Genomic DNA, 14,241 nt, shown 5'->3' on the forward strand with positions numbered 1-14,241 from the left:
TAAAAGAACATAAAGATTGTTCCACATCTTATTATTCCTTCACTCACATATTTGCTGAAGCAGTCCTGTTGCAACAAGCTCTGCACGAGGGCGCCCTCCATGGCAGGGAGCAGGTTCTGGGAGTGAAAGGTGCTGAGGCTGGCCCAGTTGGGGAAGAGGGCGTCTGCCTTCCCCCTGATGGAGGCCGGCGTGTCCGACAGCTCCAGTAAGGGGAGGTACGTCTCTTCTACGCCCTTCAGGACGGCCACGTACTGCCTCTCTGAGCTCAGCATCCTGCACCAGAGCAGGTACAGCTTACTGCAGGAGGGCAAGAAGACGGATGAGGACATTTGCAAAAAGAGAAACAGACATGTGGGAGGGAGAGGAGAGGAAGGGGTACAGGAGACGGCAGTAAGCAGTGGACAGAGATCAAACAGTTAGTAATGATAAAATTATCTGCGATTGCATGCTGACTGATAAAAATCGCTCTGAAACAGACTTCAGTTGTACTTAAATTATCCCAGAAAGGATGAATCACTTGAGCCTTTCATCTCCGCCTGGCCTCCTCTTAATGTGATTTATTATGTTGCTCTTGTTTTGGAGCGCTCAGCCAACTCTTCTCCGGCTTATCTGCTCACACACACGAGTTCCCACACAGGAAAAAAAAGAAGAGAAGAAGAACAAGAAGCAAAAAAAACCCACCTCTGTGCGGTCGAACCGGCTCTATCCGTCCCCGTCTCCCTCTCGGTCCTCCCAAGCAGCACGTGTTGCCTCGGTGACCCCGTGTGGTCCACCACCTCCTTGCTGCTGACCTCCACCCCTCGAATCAACACCCCTCCTCCTCCTCCACCTCCGCTGCCCCATCCAGGGATGGCTGCAGCCATGCTAGTGGTAATGACTGGGTCAGCTAACGTCCGCCTCCCCAGCCAGGACATGGGGGAGTTACGGCTCGGCCCGGCCACCGGGGACTCGGCAGGTTTTGGGGTGGCCGTGCCTCGCCGGGGAGCCAGGAGAGCCTGGAGGTCAAAGCTTGGGTGGCGCTTCCTGGGTGGCTTGGCGGGGAGTGGAGCATCTGTGGGCTGTAAGGTGAAAAACGTGAGATTAGCAACAGTTTTTTTGGCAACAGAGCGAGCTGTAAACATCAACGGACATGTTATCACGTTGTAGAGGTCGATAATCACTCTTCTTTCAGCTCCGTTTTGGTCTCCACCACCTCCTGAGGGAATTATCTGGCTCATTAGCAGCTAGCTTAGTGCTTCACTATCACCAAAGTATGGCTAAATCTCTTACTGTTTCTGTTATTGTGGTAATTTGAGGACATTTCATAGAGGGCTGCATGCAGGGAGATGATCTTGTTGTCCTTTCTATTTAAAAGACAAGTTGACCTGTAAGCCAATGTCCAAAAAAGGGCGAAACAGTCTGTAAACCCCCTGAGAGAAGGACTTTATTCGTCCCAGTTAAAATATAGATCCTAAATATTTTCCACTGACGGAAATAACATTCATAACATGTAGGTTTTAAAATGGATGAGACCCTGACGGATATACAATCATTTATTTGGAGGAGGAGCATATTTTTCTAATTCGGAAAAGAGAAATAATTTTAGATTCTAGCGGCTATGGAGCACCAACTCACACTCTTCTTTGCAGGATTCAGAAGGTTCTGCAGGAACTTCCCTCCTCCAGCTCCACCAGCTCCTCCTCCTTCCTTCTTATTCCCTTTCTCCTCTCCTATCTTCAGTGTGGAGCAGGTCTGCGGCCTGAACAGCGACGCCAGTGATCCCCAGGACTGCAGCCCGCCCTCGCCTCCTCCGGCTCCCAGTCCCCAGTCGCCCTCCCCCTCAGGACCCATCAGGTCCCACAGGCTGCTGGCAGAGGGCACCTTTGGCTTCCCCTGGCCCTGATTCTGGCTCCTGTCCGACTGGAGGAACCGGGGTTTCACCTGCGCTACGGTCCGCTGGTAGCGCTCCACCGTCTGGGTCCAGAGATCCAGGAGTGCGCCGCCGCCGAGCTCTATGGCTAAGGAACGGGCGTCCTGGAAGCGGGACGGGGGGATGGGAGGGAGGGAGGCGAGAGGGCAGGTGGAAGAGGAGGAAGGAGGGGAGGAGGAGGTGGAGGAGACTGCATCGCACCACTGGGTGGCCTGCGTAGGAGAAAGGGACAGAAGAAATTACCATAATGATCAGAACTTCTATGATCTTGACTTCCTGTGTGGCCTCCTGTGCTTGCGTTACCTCGGTCAGGGTGGACAGCAGCCTCTGTGTGTTGTCCAGGGTGGTCCAGCAGTCAGACAGACAGTGGGACATGTCTCTCAGCTTCTCCCTGACCGGAGGAAGTCGGATCTGGACGTCGCTCAGGCCCGCCCAGTCCAGCTCGCACCAGCCCTCCAAATCACTGAGCACCGACAGAGTCTCACTGTGCAGCTCCTGAAGGAATCAGGGAAGACTGAGGTCAAGACACACTTGTGGAAATAATGAATTGATTAATGGTGACTGCCTCTGCCAAAACTCCTACATTAGGTTGTGTCCACAAGAATGAGACAAACAGCAGAGTGCATTCAAAACACATCTGTTTACATCTTAACTTTTTAATTATTGAGTCCTCGAGCCTTTCAGCAAGTAATCCAGAGTAACATCAGTAGTTTCGGGGTCGTGCAGGGCTAATTAAATCCATAATCCTCAAATTGGGTTGACAGTCTTAGTGGAGAACATTAGAGCGCCTCCGTTAAAGGGAGCCGAAGTGAAACCAAAACTTCTAGGTTCTGATCCAGAAGGTAAAATATCACACAGAGGTCAAATTTGGCCATCGGGAAAACTTTAATTTCGGCCCACGAGAATGTCTTTAGACGTCTGTATCTTAAGTTTAGAAAATCACATGGTCCAAATTTTTATTTTGACCCCTCTCAGGACTCTTCTGACGGCGTACATTTTTGTTTGAAGGAAAACGATATAACTCCGGTAGAACTGGTGCATCTGAAGCGTCTGCATGTCGCTCTTAATGGCGCACACGTAAGGAGTCTTTAAATCCTACATAAGCTGACTTTATTTTCAAGACCCGTGCTGTGATTATGAGCCGAGTCCATTGAAATAGTTCATTCTAATATGATATTTATGCACATATGTTGCTGTACAAGAGATTTAACACATACTGTTCTGTAAAATAAAGAGTAACAAGTGTCAGACACTCACATTGGCCATTTCTCTGAACGTCTTGAATTTCTGCTGTTTGAGCGAGAGCCTGCTGAGGGACAGAGGAGGGTCCTTGTAGTTTTCCAGCTGCGACTGGACTTGCTCAATCTCTTTATCACACTGGGGGATGAGACGGAGAGGGGAGGAGGGGGGAGGAGAGAGGGGTGAGAAGAGGACATTTACTGTACAAAGACTCAAAGAAAAGAAAAAGAGAGATAACGGGAAGTGAAATCCAGCAGCAGAGTGGAGAAATTTACATAAGAGGACGGAAATGTCATTTATGGAGACGCTGGTTGTCACATCATCGATTTTGTTGCATTGGACACTCTGGCATCTATCTTGTTAGGGAGTGGGGTTGAGCACATTTGAGAGAAAACACATGGCAACGGCAAAACACAAGCAAATCAGGGAGTTTCCATCCAAGCTCTGTAGGGACCAGTGGAGAGGAGAGAGGACGGGTGGAGCGCTGCGACGCTGGAAAACTGAGAAGTTGCTTAAAAACTTAGCAGTGTACTTTGAGGTGTTGCCTCAGAAAAGCTTGACGGAAACAATACGGGGCTCACTTGAGATGTTTACATGACACATGGGAATAATTCTGACGTTAGGAAACATTTAATTCAGCTGTTTTTCTGATCCGAGACAAGAAGGGGAAGCTGTTGGCGTCGTACCGGATAAATCCTGTAGATTTATAACGGAACTAGAAACAGGAGCCAGGGTTTATTTAGTCCAGTGAAGACTGCTTGACTGACTCATCAGCCAAAAAAAGCTTCTAGCTTCCGGTTTTTACTTCCTGAATATGACTAGTGCTGTTTCTGTCTTTAGACCTTACACTGTTGTTATGATGTCACAGATATTACAGTTACTTTTCTTAGCTCGCGGAAAGTTTTATAAGTCATGGTCATAAGTCATAACTGTCCTTGTCTGTAGTTTGAGGTGTGATCTCAAACACGTCTCTTTTGTAATGGTGGCCAATGGGACAAATCATTTTGGGCTGCAGGATAACTTTATGCTGCAATACCAAGAGTGGCCACTGGGGAAATTGGAAGAAAGGCTTAGTGGCAGCGCCGTATCCAGGTCTATTATACATTCACGACTGATTTCCTGAAGGCCGCTCTCCAATTTTCTCTTGTAGATATCCAAGGCGACTGGTTTTGTTTCTTCTTCTGTTCTTCTTGGAGGGTTTTTTGGCAGTTGGCAAAAAAATGGTTTTGTTTCTGGTTCACGACAATAACAAGGAAACATGGCAAGTAACAGCCAGTAAATTAACAGCACTGAGCCTGTCTCTGGTTTTAACGACTGCATATTTAAAGCAGATGCTAAATCTCTCGTCTCCGTCCTCCCGCACACACCTTTTCCAGTTTGTCATCCAGCCCCGCCAGTCGTCCCAGAGCTTCCAGGTCGCTCCCTCTCTGGTTGGACACCCGGACGAGCCGATGAAGGGCGTCGTCCACGCTGTCGTAGAGTTTAGAGGTCGCGGCGAGAGCAGCCCTGAGGGGAAAGAAAAGCCCGGATTAGCAAGCGAGAATTTATTTTTCTCCCCAGCTCTAACAAATGTGAGAACTCGTCATGGCCAATAATCACACATTTTGGATGCAGAACAAAAAAGCCTCACAGACCAACTGTCAGGCAGAAAAAGGATTCAAATCAGCAATCAGCCTATACTCGTATTTGGCCTCATTCTCGTACAGACGGAGCCAAAACTCATTACCGGATAAGAAGAACAGCTACAGATACAACAGTCTTTAGATCATCTTTAAGCTGCAGTCAGGCACAAACAAACAAGCTGAGTCGCTCTGTCCTCCATTTGATGTGAAGTTCACATTCCTTCTTCTCTTTCAGCTGGTTTTCATATTCCGGCTGAAAACAAACAACTTTGTTTGCACGATGAGGAGTATTTTTAACCTATAACTCATGGTGACAGAAAAATCCCTCAATCAAACACGAGAGCTGGGAAGTAAAGAGGACATGCAGATCCCTCTCCTGCCCCTCGGGACCGAGGTGTTTTCTGCATGTCTGTCCAATTAGAGGAGTTGTTGCATGTCGTGACATCTTTATATTTAAAATAGCCCAACTTCAATAGGTGTGTGTCTAAAGCAGATTCCAGCAGCATACAGCCTCATTAGCATCATAGGGAGAAGAAGAAGCCTATTATCGCCCAAGTACATGCACACGCACACATTGTTAATGTAAATAATGAGCGTCGACTTCTAAATCTGTCTTGTATTATAACAAGACCATGTGCTGAGTGTTGTTGAGTTTGGTCTCGAACTGTTGAACAAGAAGAGAGTTTGGAAATAATAATATTATTGTTTTGGTATTTTTCTATTATTTACCACTTGCATTTTCCCCTATGTATTTCCACAAACTCATTTATTCCAGTATTTTTACTTTTCTTTATGCATTTCTGCATCATCATGCAAATGTGGGGACTGTTTTAAAGTAAAATGGAAAATTAAATGGGGAAGTAAATAAATAGAGTAAGACAGGGAAAATAAATCAATGTATTTTTATGTGTTTATGAGGGTTTGCTTCTAATTTTTTGTTTCCTTTATGAAAAATGAATTTTTTTCAATCACAATTTCGTTAAATTGAATATTTTTACATGTGAATGGAAATTTGAACATGAGAAAATGTCACACGTGAACTGGACATTTTCACAAGTGTGTATTACCTACATTCAAATGTGACTGGCATCTGACATGTGTTTCTTCACATGTGAATTCCAAATTTTCGCACATTTCCACGTGTGATTGGCTATTTTCACATGTAAACAACCATGTGAAAAGAAAATAATATCACATCTGAACTGGACATTTTCCACACTGGCTGTTTTTCCTTATGAATGAAAATTTCCAGATGAGAAATTTACATTTGAACAGGTGAATAACAATTTCTTTCACACATGGATTTGAATTTCCACATTTAAGAAACAGAATTTCGTTCCTCTGTGTACTGTTCTGCTCTGTATACAGACGGATGACGATAAAGTCTCATCTCTTCTCTTATCTCAAAAGCAAGAAGCAGAAAAAAAATGACAATAAAAGCAACAAAACTCTTGCTACCTGCAGTCTGGTGATTTCTGTGCCAGTCCAGTTGCGCTATTGGTCAGTCCAGCGAGCCAAGCCCCGCCCCTTTGCTGCAGCTCAGTTAACCGTTGGTCGGCCAGGACGCTCACCATGAGCTGCCTGTGTTTGTCGATGCTCAGAGGAACCGCCTGAAAAACAACAATGTGCTGATCAGTGTTTTTATTTATTTATGATATCAATCAACAACCTACACAGGGTGAAATTTCCCCCTGGCTTCTGTCTGACAGGCACATAACTTCTGTACCTTGATGTTGTCTGGCATTGGCTCAGCATCCATGGACTGCAGTGCTTCTCCTAGCAGTGAGAGGGCGCTCTCACAGCGCTCTGTCAGACTCTCCAGGCTCTGTAGGGAAAAAAGTAAGACGGGTGTTTTATTTATCCCATCAAATTAACTTGAAGCAGACAGGTTGGTGTGTGTGACGCTGCATGAAATCCTTTCTTTCTTTCCCTTTTTCCATGAGAGAGGTCAGAGAAAGTGCAGAGGACAAGGACATGTTTTCATCTGTTTGGATAAACCAACATAAACTGTCTGGGGAAAAGCCATTAAGAGTCCTTACGACTCTTCTCAGACCTCGTTTTTCCTCTTGATTCATCCTCCACACCCACTTAATCATGAACCTTTGAAACCATCGACCGCCACCGAACAAACACTCTCTCCAGACAACATCCTCCCATCTGTCCATTCATCTCACACAACTTCGCTTTCTACCACTTCATCACTTTTCGTGGAAATATTTAAAACTATTAACAGCTAAAAAAAAGACTAATGGCTTAAATGTAATTTATATAATAAAATAAATGTTAATTAATTTGCAAAGACATAGATATTAGTCAATCTTAAATGCCTCAAGTGATCATTTCCTGCTCAATTACCCGGTCAGTAAACCCAGACGCTTCAGCTTATAGGATCTACCATAAAAAACAAAAACTATGCAGAATGTAGACATTTATGGGAAAAAAATGGGAGGAAAGGAAAAGGAAATCTGTTAATTGAATTAAAATAGACAAAAAATGACTCACTAGTCTGAAGACCAGCCAGTCTGAGTGACAGTGGGTGAAGTCTCCGTCCATCTCCTTTGGCAGCTGTTGCTTGTCTACATATTGCTGAAGGACTCCCGTCCCTCGCACCATGTGGATCTGGACAGAACAGGAAAGGATCAAAATTAAGAGTAGGAGATGACTGATACTTAATTCCCAAAAGAAGACAACACTTTGTTTACGCTAAGTGTGTCAAATTTAATGAATACGGTGAACGGTGACTAATAAAGGCTACTTCTTTGCCCCTGGTAGAGAAAATCCCCAGACTCCCCTGAAGAATTGCTCAATTTTGTGAGTTGCTGAGTTCGGAGGATCTTAAAAAACTTTGTGAAACACTCCCCATCACAATTTCTTAATTATGTGTGGCTTCTTGTTAAATCGGCATTTAATGCAATACGTTCAGTTATTTCTTTCCTTGTGAAAAGTGTCAGTTTGTCATGGCATCGCCTGTCTGCTCTAAAGTGCGTCTTACCTGCCAACATACAGTATAGCAGCTGTTTGACCACACTGTTTCAACTGATGTCACAATTTACACTAAATTTATAAAGAAGACAACATTTTATTTACAATAAACATGTCAAATTTTTACAAATACAGTAAACATTAACTAATAAAGGCTACTTCTTTGTCAACAGTGGAGAAAGTCCCCAGACTCCCTTACAAAATCACTTATTTTTGTGAGTTGTTGAGTTAGGAAAACTTTATAAACCCTGTGAAATACCGTCAATGACACATTCTTAATCATTCAAGCCTTCTTGTAAATTCGCATATGTTATTTCTTTCTTTCTTTTTCTGTGTACAAACCAGAAGAAGACTCTTCATTTTCTATAATAAATTAAAAAAAGCAGCAAATCCTTAAATATATGAAACTGGGACCAGCAAATTTTGTTCATGTTCTCCCATTACACTTGTGTCACCTCCATTTGCTTATTCATCAGCTGGAATAAAAACAACTGCTACCAAACAACGAAATAGACTGTGTGGCGCAGCTATTAACATAGCTTTTGGCTGGATTTCCCTTTAACATGCAATACTTAAACGCTGCCAGGTTGAAATACAAACCACATGACAAGAAAGAAAATTCTCATGCGTGTGTGAACAGCAGCTCTCTGCTGATCAGTGCAAAGCAATGAGCCGAATTACCGGTAAAATTGGAGTTATTTGCAAACTGTAGGTGCCAAATGTATGGAAATGAGGTTCATTTACATGAGCTCAAGCTAAGAGCATCCGACATTCATCAAATTTCCGCAAGAAGCAGGAACAAAGTGTGGTTCATGAAAAGCTATTTCCTCTTGAACATTTTGCATTTCATATACTGTAGGAGCGGTTGTCCCTGGTGTTATGATAATGGGCAACGAAGGTCTGGGAACTTTCATTCTGCTAATGTTTTCCCACACACTCTATCATTGTGTTTATAAGCTCCATGCGGGTGTTCTACCTGTGTTCTAACATTCACACTTGCAAATAAAAGAAATAAATCTAACCGAAATCGAAGGAAACGAACAACACGATGCTGTGTGTGTGCGTGTAAACGAGATCGAGAAAATGAGATCACCTCTGCTCCCTCCAGATCATGAGAAGGGGGCTCCTGCTGCTCCTCCACCAAAACCAGAACAGACCCGAGACCGCCAGGAACGAACGCCTGAAACACGCACGAAAACATATGTGCACCAGCTACTTTATCACATCTGCAGGCAAATTAAGAGCACACAAGCAAACATTTAGCACATTTGGCGAAACAACCTTTTTTTTTTTTGGTTTTCTGTCTCACCTGGAACAATTTAAGCGCAGAGAGACAGAGAGCGGAGGGTGGAGCGCGTCTGCTGTCCATTAACACCGTGAGACCCTTTTCTTTGGCTGCAGGCCTGATGAGGAGGGATGGAGAGAGCAGATGTAGGTTTAAAACAGGAGCAGTTGTTAGAGAAGAAGAGTCTTATTGTAAAATGAGACAGCAGCACTTTAAAAAAAAATTAATGATGCTACTAATTTCAAGCAATTATAGTGATGTTTAGAAGAAAGTTAAGGGCTCATTTATATTTTACAGACATTTTAACCAAGGCTGTTATGTTCAGGCTAGTTGTGTTAACTGACTTTGAGTGAGTTTGTTATTGTTTTTTCAGCTTCCTGGCACATGCTGCATTTTCTTAGCCCCACCTTATGCTATGCTTGGCAAAGTCAGCAAAAAGCAAGTCAAGTCAAATAAAATTATGAGGCACTTTCGGCTCAACAGGTTTGTAAGTGACTGGTGTAACAGGAAACAAATGACACAAGCTCTAATATAAACAACAGAAAACCAGCCAATCCTAGATTTTAAGATTTACGAGCGAGGAACACGAAACATGAGGTTGAATCATGGACAACAGGAAAACACTTAATGATATGAAAGGGGTTATTGTGACCTGTACAAGCTAAATTTACAAACCCTAATTTCCTGCTGCTATCTCGAAACATAATATTGAGACTATAAAAACGCATTTCTCTCTGATCAGAGTGCAAGACCAAAGCCTTACCGACTGATTCTGTGGTAGCATGCCAGGACTCGGGCCATCTCCTCGTCACAGAAACCCTCCTCGGGTGTATCTGTCTCGGTGACAATCAGAGCACGTCCCAACCTGTCCACTGTACCTGTAAGTATCAGGTTAGGCATTGAGTGATGAAGCTAACAGACTACAATCAAGCTAGTGGAGCTACATTTCTCATAATGTTTGCAGGAAACAAACAGCACGTAACATGATGTTACAGAGTCTGGTGTAAGCTGCGCCATGAGCTCGATTTTTTTAGCATACATGTATTCAAGGTTAGTCAGATTTGCACTATGAAAACTCATGTCAAATTAGCTATTAGCGGTAGCTGTTTGCACTGTAAAACAAAACTTGTGGATTAGTTTTTATATTGACAAAAACTTCTGAACATGAATATTATGAGACAGTCTGAAGTTATAAGGTCTGTCTTTTCTTCTAGAACTTGGAAAGTGGATTAGTCTTTTATGTGCAGTGGACACTACAGATATTGATGTCCCCGAAGAGCATAAGCCAAACTGAATCTTAACAGCTTGTGAACCATGTATGCAAGTCTGAAAAAAGAGGTCCATTTTGGGACATGAAATTTAGTTAATCACACACAATTATGCTAGCAATTAAAGGGCCAGTGTGTAGGATTAATTGGCATCTACCCTCGCACCACACCCTCCACTTGCAAGCGTGTAGGAGAACAAAAAACACAAAAAAAACGAAAGGACCTCTCTCAAAGGCCTTAGTTTGGTTTGTCCGTTGTGGGCTACTGTAGAAACATAGCAGTGCAACATGGTGGACTACGTAGAAGACAACCTGCTCCCTCTGTAAATATAAAAAGCTAATTTTTAGGCTCTCATGTCAGGTGTTTATACACTCAAGAGATAATAGCCCCCCAAAAAAACATCACACATCTACAAGACTAAGTGCAAAGGCTATCGAAGTTATAGAGTCTTGCGCAGAGTGCTAACTAGCATAACAAAAAAATGGTCCTAAAATGAGACTTACCTGTCAACTTAAATTTCCCTGACTGGAGAAGCTCTGTGTCCAGTTCCCTGAGGAGGGGAGGCTCTTTAGATGCAACACCATTCAGCTGGTCAGGACATGTCTCTCCTGACGCTGCCTCCTCCTCAGTAGAGTGGTTAAATAAGGATGTGCCTGATTGGCCATTGCAGACAAGCGGAGATTTGTCTTCTGTCTCTTCTGTTGAGCGATACAAAAGTTAAAGAAAATACTCTAAGGGGTATTTTACGACATTTAGGATCTATGTTCTATGTTCATGCATTTAGATTCAAATTGTCGTCCAACCTGCACTGCTTTTCGTTGTTTCCTCTGTCACTTCATTAGTTGATGGTGGCACTCCATCAGGTTCATCTGCCTGTTGTCTTTGCTCCAATTGGTTGTCCTCTGTGACTGGTGGCTTTGGCAAAGCAGAGCAGGTGGTGGGACTTGGTTGAGCAGCTTTACCCTGCTGCTTTGATCCCTTCTGGTGTCCACGACCACCAGACCTAGCCCTCCCTTTGGCCCCCTTTCCCTTCCTTTTCCTCCTAAAGACAAAGCACAGGAAGGTACTTATGAGGCACGACAGAAAGTTAATAATTGTTATCACTTTAGAACTTACATTGTTTGGACATATCATATCCTTGAGTGTGTAGGTGTCTTTTGTACATTTTTTTAGGTCTACAAGTTCGGACAAACCTCACCTTGTGCACAGAGTTTGCACCCAAGTGTGACTTATCTGTTCTTTCATATGGAAGTGTGAAAATGAAAACAAATATGAAGAAGTGTGGTGTTCCATAAGAAGTAAATCTCTACCTTGGCGCTCTGAACCCTGCGGTTTTCACTTCCTTTCCTCTGGGACACACCCTGTCCTCCGTCTTGCCTTCATCCCGTCCTTCTGTCACCTTTGCGTTAGACAAACTCTTCATTTTAGATCCACTGTTGGTAATCTCTCCACTTTCTAAAACTCCAGTGAACGGTCTCTCTGGTGCGTCTGATGTTGGAGTGGTGGCATCACTGTCTCCACTCAGTGGTTTATCTGTATCCTCGAAAACAGAGTCCGAATGAGATCCGTGATCTGATTGGCCCTCTATAATGTGCCCAACTTTGTGGTTTCTCAAGTCATGGATTTCATTTGTGAACACGCTGTCACCACTCTCTGAGTCTTTCCCTCTATGGTCGTCCCTGCACGGCTGCGTAAGGCCGTTGCTGTCTCTCTCCTTGCCCACGCCGGGCCTCCTCTCTTTGAACGGGCCACCAAAATAAAGCCGGTCGTTCTCCAGGCTCCCCGAGTCCCTGCTTGTTTTATCTCCATCATCAGAGTCGTGGACAGAAGAGGAGTAAGACCGACTCCCTCTGCCAGGATCAGGGACTCCTGGTGGAGGCCGAGGTGGCAAAATGTCACCTTTTGGGGTTACTGCATCTCTTTTGGCACCAAGGACAGCTCGAAAGCTTCCTGACCCTTCGAGTCTCCCATATCCCCAAGCTTTCCCCTTCCGGAGTTTGATGGCTTTACCTCTCCTGCACAGAGGCAAAGTCTTGGTCTTACAAATCCCATGCATCTCCAGGTACCTCTGCCGTGTGTCAACTCCTCCATCAGGGCCCACTCTGGGCTCTAACAGCTCCACATAGTCCCCGTCCAGCTGAGGGTGCCTCGTTGTCCGCCCGAGCCCATCTTCACTGCGTCTTCGACGGGGAAGCGCAGGTGCAGAGTCCAAGCCGTCTGGTGGTAAACCATCATCTTCCTCCTCATCCCAGGACCAGGAGTCTGGTTCTCCAGAGGATGAGCCACCCCAGCCTCCGAGGCTGCTGCCCCCTTCACTGGGCAGGCGGTTGGACATGGAGCCCTCATGGTTGGCCATCAGACCCAGCTCCTCAGAGGGGTCGTGGATGAACTTTGGGTAAACAACCTCCTTCCACGGAAGACGAACCACACCATCACATGTACTGACCAGGCAGGTGTCAAGTCCTCCTCCAACTGTGCAAAGATGAGATAGGGTTACGTCAAGTTCATGTTTATTGAGGGTATACTTCAGGCAAAACGCAATCATCATACTTGAGCTCTGTTGTTAGGATCTTTTCACTGCCCACCACCTGCTGACACCCATATATCTTTCCTTTCTCTTGCTGCCCTTCCACATGCCATCCCTTGGTCATAACCTTGCATCTTCCAGCAGCACATCCTCTTCACAGTCACCTCTTTCTGAAATAGCTATGCAATTTAGGCTTAAACCCAAAGAAAAACCTGCAGAAACCTTTCCCTTACTCTTAACTGAAATTATGTTAAATCCTTGTGGCTTGGCTAGTAATTACGACTCTTTTTTTTTCTTTCAAGAACTTTTTCAAAAACAAAATGTCAACAGACATATGTGGCATCCTTTCCTTACCTTCTCTCTTGTGGCCCCGTTCCTTGTTGATGCTGTGCAGCCACTCAGTGGTGAACACGAGGGGGTGCTGTGACTCGGGTACCAAGATTTCCTGAACAGTGCGCCCCCCAGGGGCCAGACATTTTAGGGCCAGGCGGGGGCAGCGTGTAGAGAAGGGCACCACCTGCAGATAGAAGTCATTACTACGCAGGAGCCTCCAGTCCAGGGTGGAGAGCTGTACAACCACTTTTTCACCTAGACATAGAGGCCAGCCGGAGTGAAGGAACAAGCAGCCCAGGTACTGAGACTGTGATGGCAAGAAGAAAAGAAAAACAAAGTGAGACACAGAACTTTATCTGTATGAACTTAAATCTTGTGAGTCAATTCTTCTATCTGTGCTTTTTTATGACACGTAATGCTCACTGCCCTTTAAAAAAAACTCGCCTGAAGAGTGCCCTGTTGTCGAAAACTATCCTATTAAACGCGCACTCACAATATTGCACTCTCATTCACAAACCACAGCCCACATGAGACAATTGAAGCTTGCCTGCATGGCAGTGTTCAGCTCAGTTATTCAGTGAGTAAAATTTCTAGAACTGATACCACACCAGTCAACAGTATTCAGCTCAACTGGCCAAAAGCCAAAGTCACATACAAATGTCAGACATGTGACTAACACAGTGTTTTCTAAAGTGTAAAACCCCTTAGCTGGCATGACGCAGTGAGAAGGCTCTGGATGGCTGCAGAGAGTTAGCGTGAGTCAGACATGCAGATGACCAACTCTTCACAACAGCCAGCCACTGTTGAATCAGGCCGCTGTTCCATAAGCGGAAAACACATCAAGTAGCTCTGTAAAACCGGGAAAATCAATCTAAATCAAGCATGCTAATCAACATGGGTCTAAATATAGAAAATTTCACAAAGGAATAATAACTCAAAAACTTCTCTCTGCACATTTAGAAATAACATCTCACTCCAAATGCTGTTCCTACCTTAATCAATCCTGTCAGATGTGTATCTCCCTTTTCTCAGTCTGAGGTATAAAACTCATCCAAAAACTCTCTCTGCTGTTCCCA

The 14,241-nt window shown here is 44.5% G+C and overlaps 1 protein-coding gene across 1 annotated transcript in view; it reads right to left on the minus strand.

Annotated features, from left to right (window-relative positions):
* arhgef40 (Rho guanine nucleotide exchange factor (GEF) 40) overlaps window positions 1-14,241 on the minus strand; it is a 43,653-nt gene that overhangs the window by 16,160 nt on the left and 13,252 nt on the right. The window contains exons 4-19 of the mRNA XM_073474402.1: window positions 13,187-13,472; window positions 11,616-12,777; window positions 11,109-11,347; window positions 10,809-11,003; window positions 9,801-9,915; window positions 9,062-9,155; window positions 8,846-8,932; window positions 7,273-7,389; window positions 6,497-6,595; window positions 6,229-6,380; window positions 4,516-4,654; window positions 3,167-3,286; window positions 2,213-2,404; window positions 1,615-2,121; window positions 682-1,058; window positions 48-297 (exon numbers count right to left, since the gene is read on the minus strand). Of these exons, the coding sequence (XP_073330503.1) occupies window positions 48-297; window positions 682-1,058; window positions 1,615-2,121; window positions 2,213-2,404; window positions 3,167-3,286; window positions 4,516-4,654; window positions 6,229-6,380; window positions 6,497-6,595; window positions 7,273-7,389; window positions 8,846-8,932; window positions 9,062-9,155; window positions 9,801-9,915; window positions 10,809-11,003; window positions 11,109-11,347; window positions 11,616-12,777; window positions 13,187-13,472 (4,131 nt within the window). The remainder of the gene's footprint in view (window positions 1-47; window positions 298-681; window positions 1,059-1,614; window positions 2,122-2,212; window positions 2,405-3,166; window positions 3,287-4,515; window positions 4,655-6,228; window positions 6,381-6,496; window positions 6,596-7,272; window positions 7,390-8,845; window positions 8,933-9,061; window positions 9,156-9,800; window positions 9,916-10,808; window positions 11,004-11,108; window positions 11,348-11,615; window positions 12,778-13,186; window positions 13,473-14,241) is intronic.

The sequence above is a fragment of the Pagrus major genome, chromosome 10 (genome assembly GCF_040436345.1).
Source record: "Pagrus major chromosome 10, Pma_NU_1.0".
NCBI classification, from domain to species: domain Eukaryota; kingdom Metazoa; phylum Chordata; class Actinopteri; order Spariformes; family Sparidae; genus Pagrus; species Pagrus major.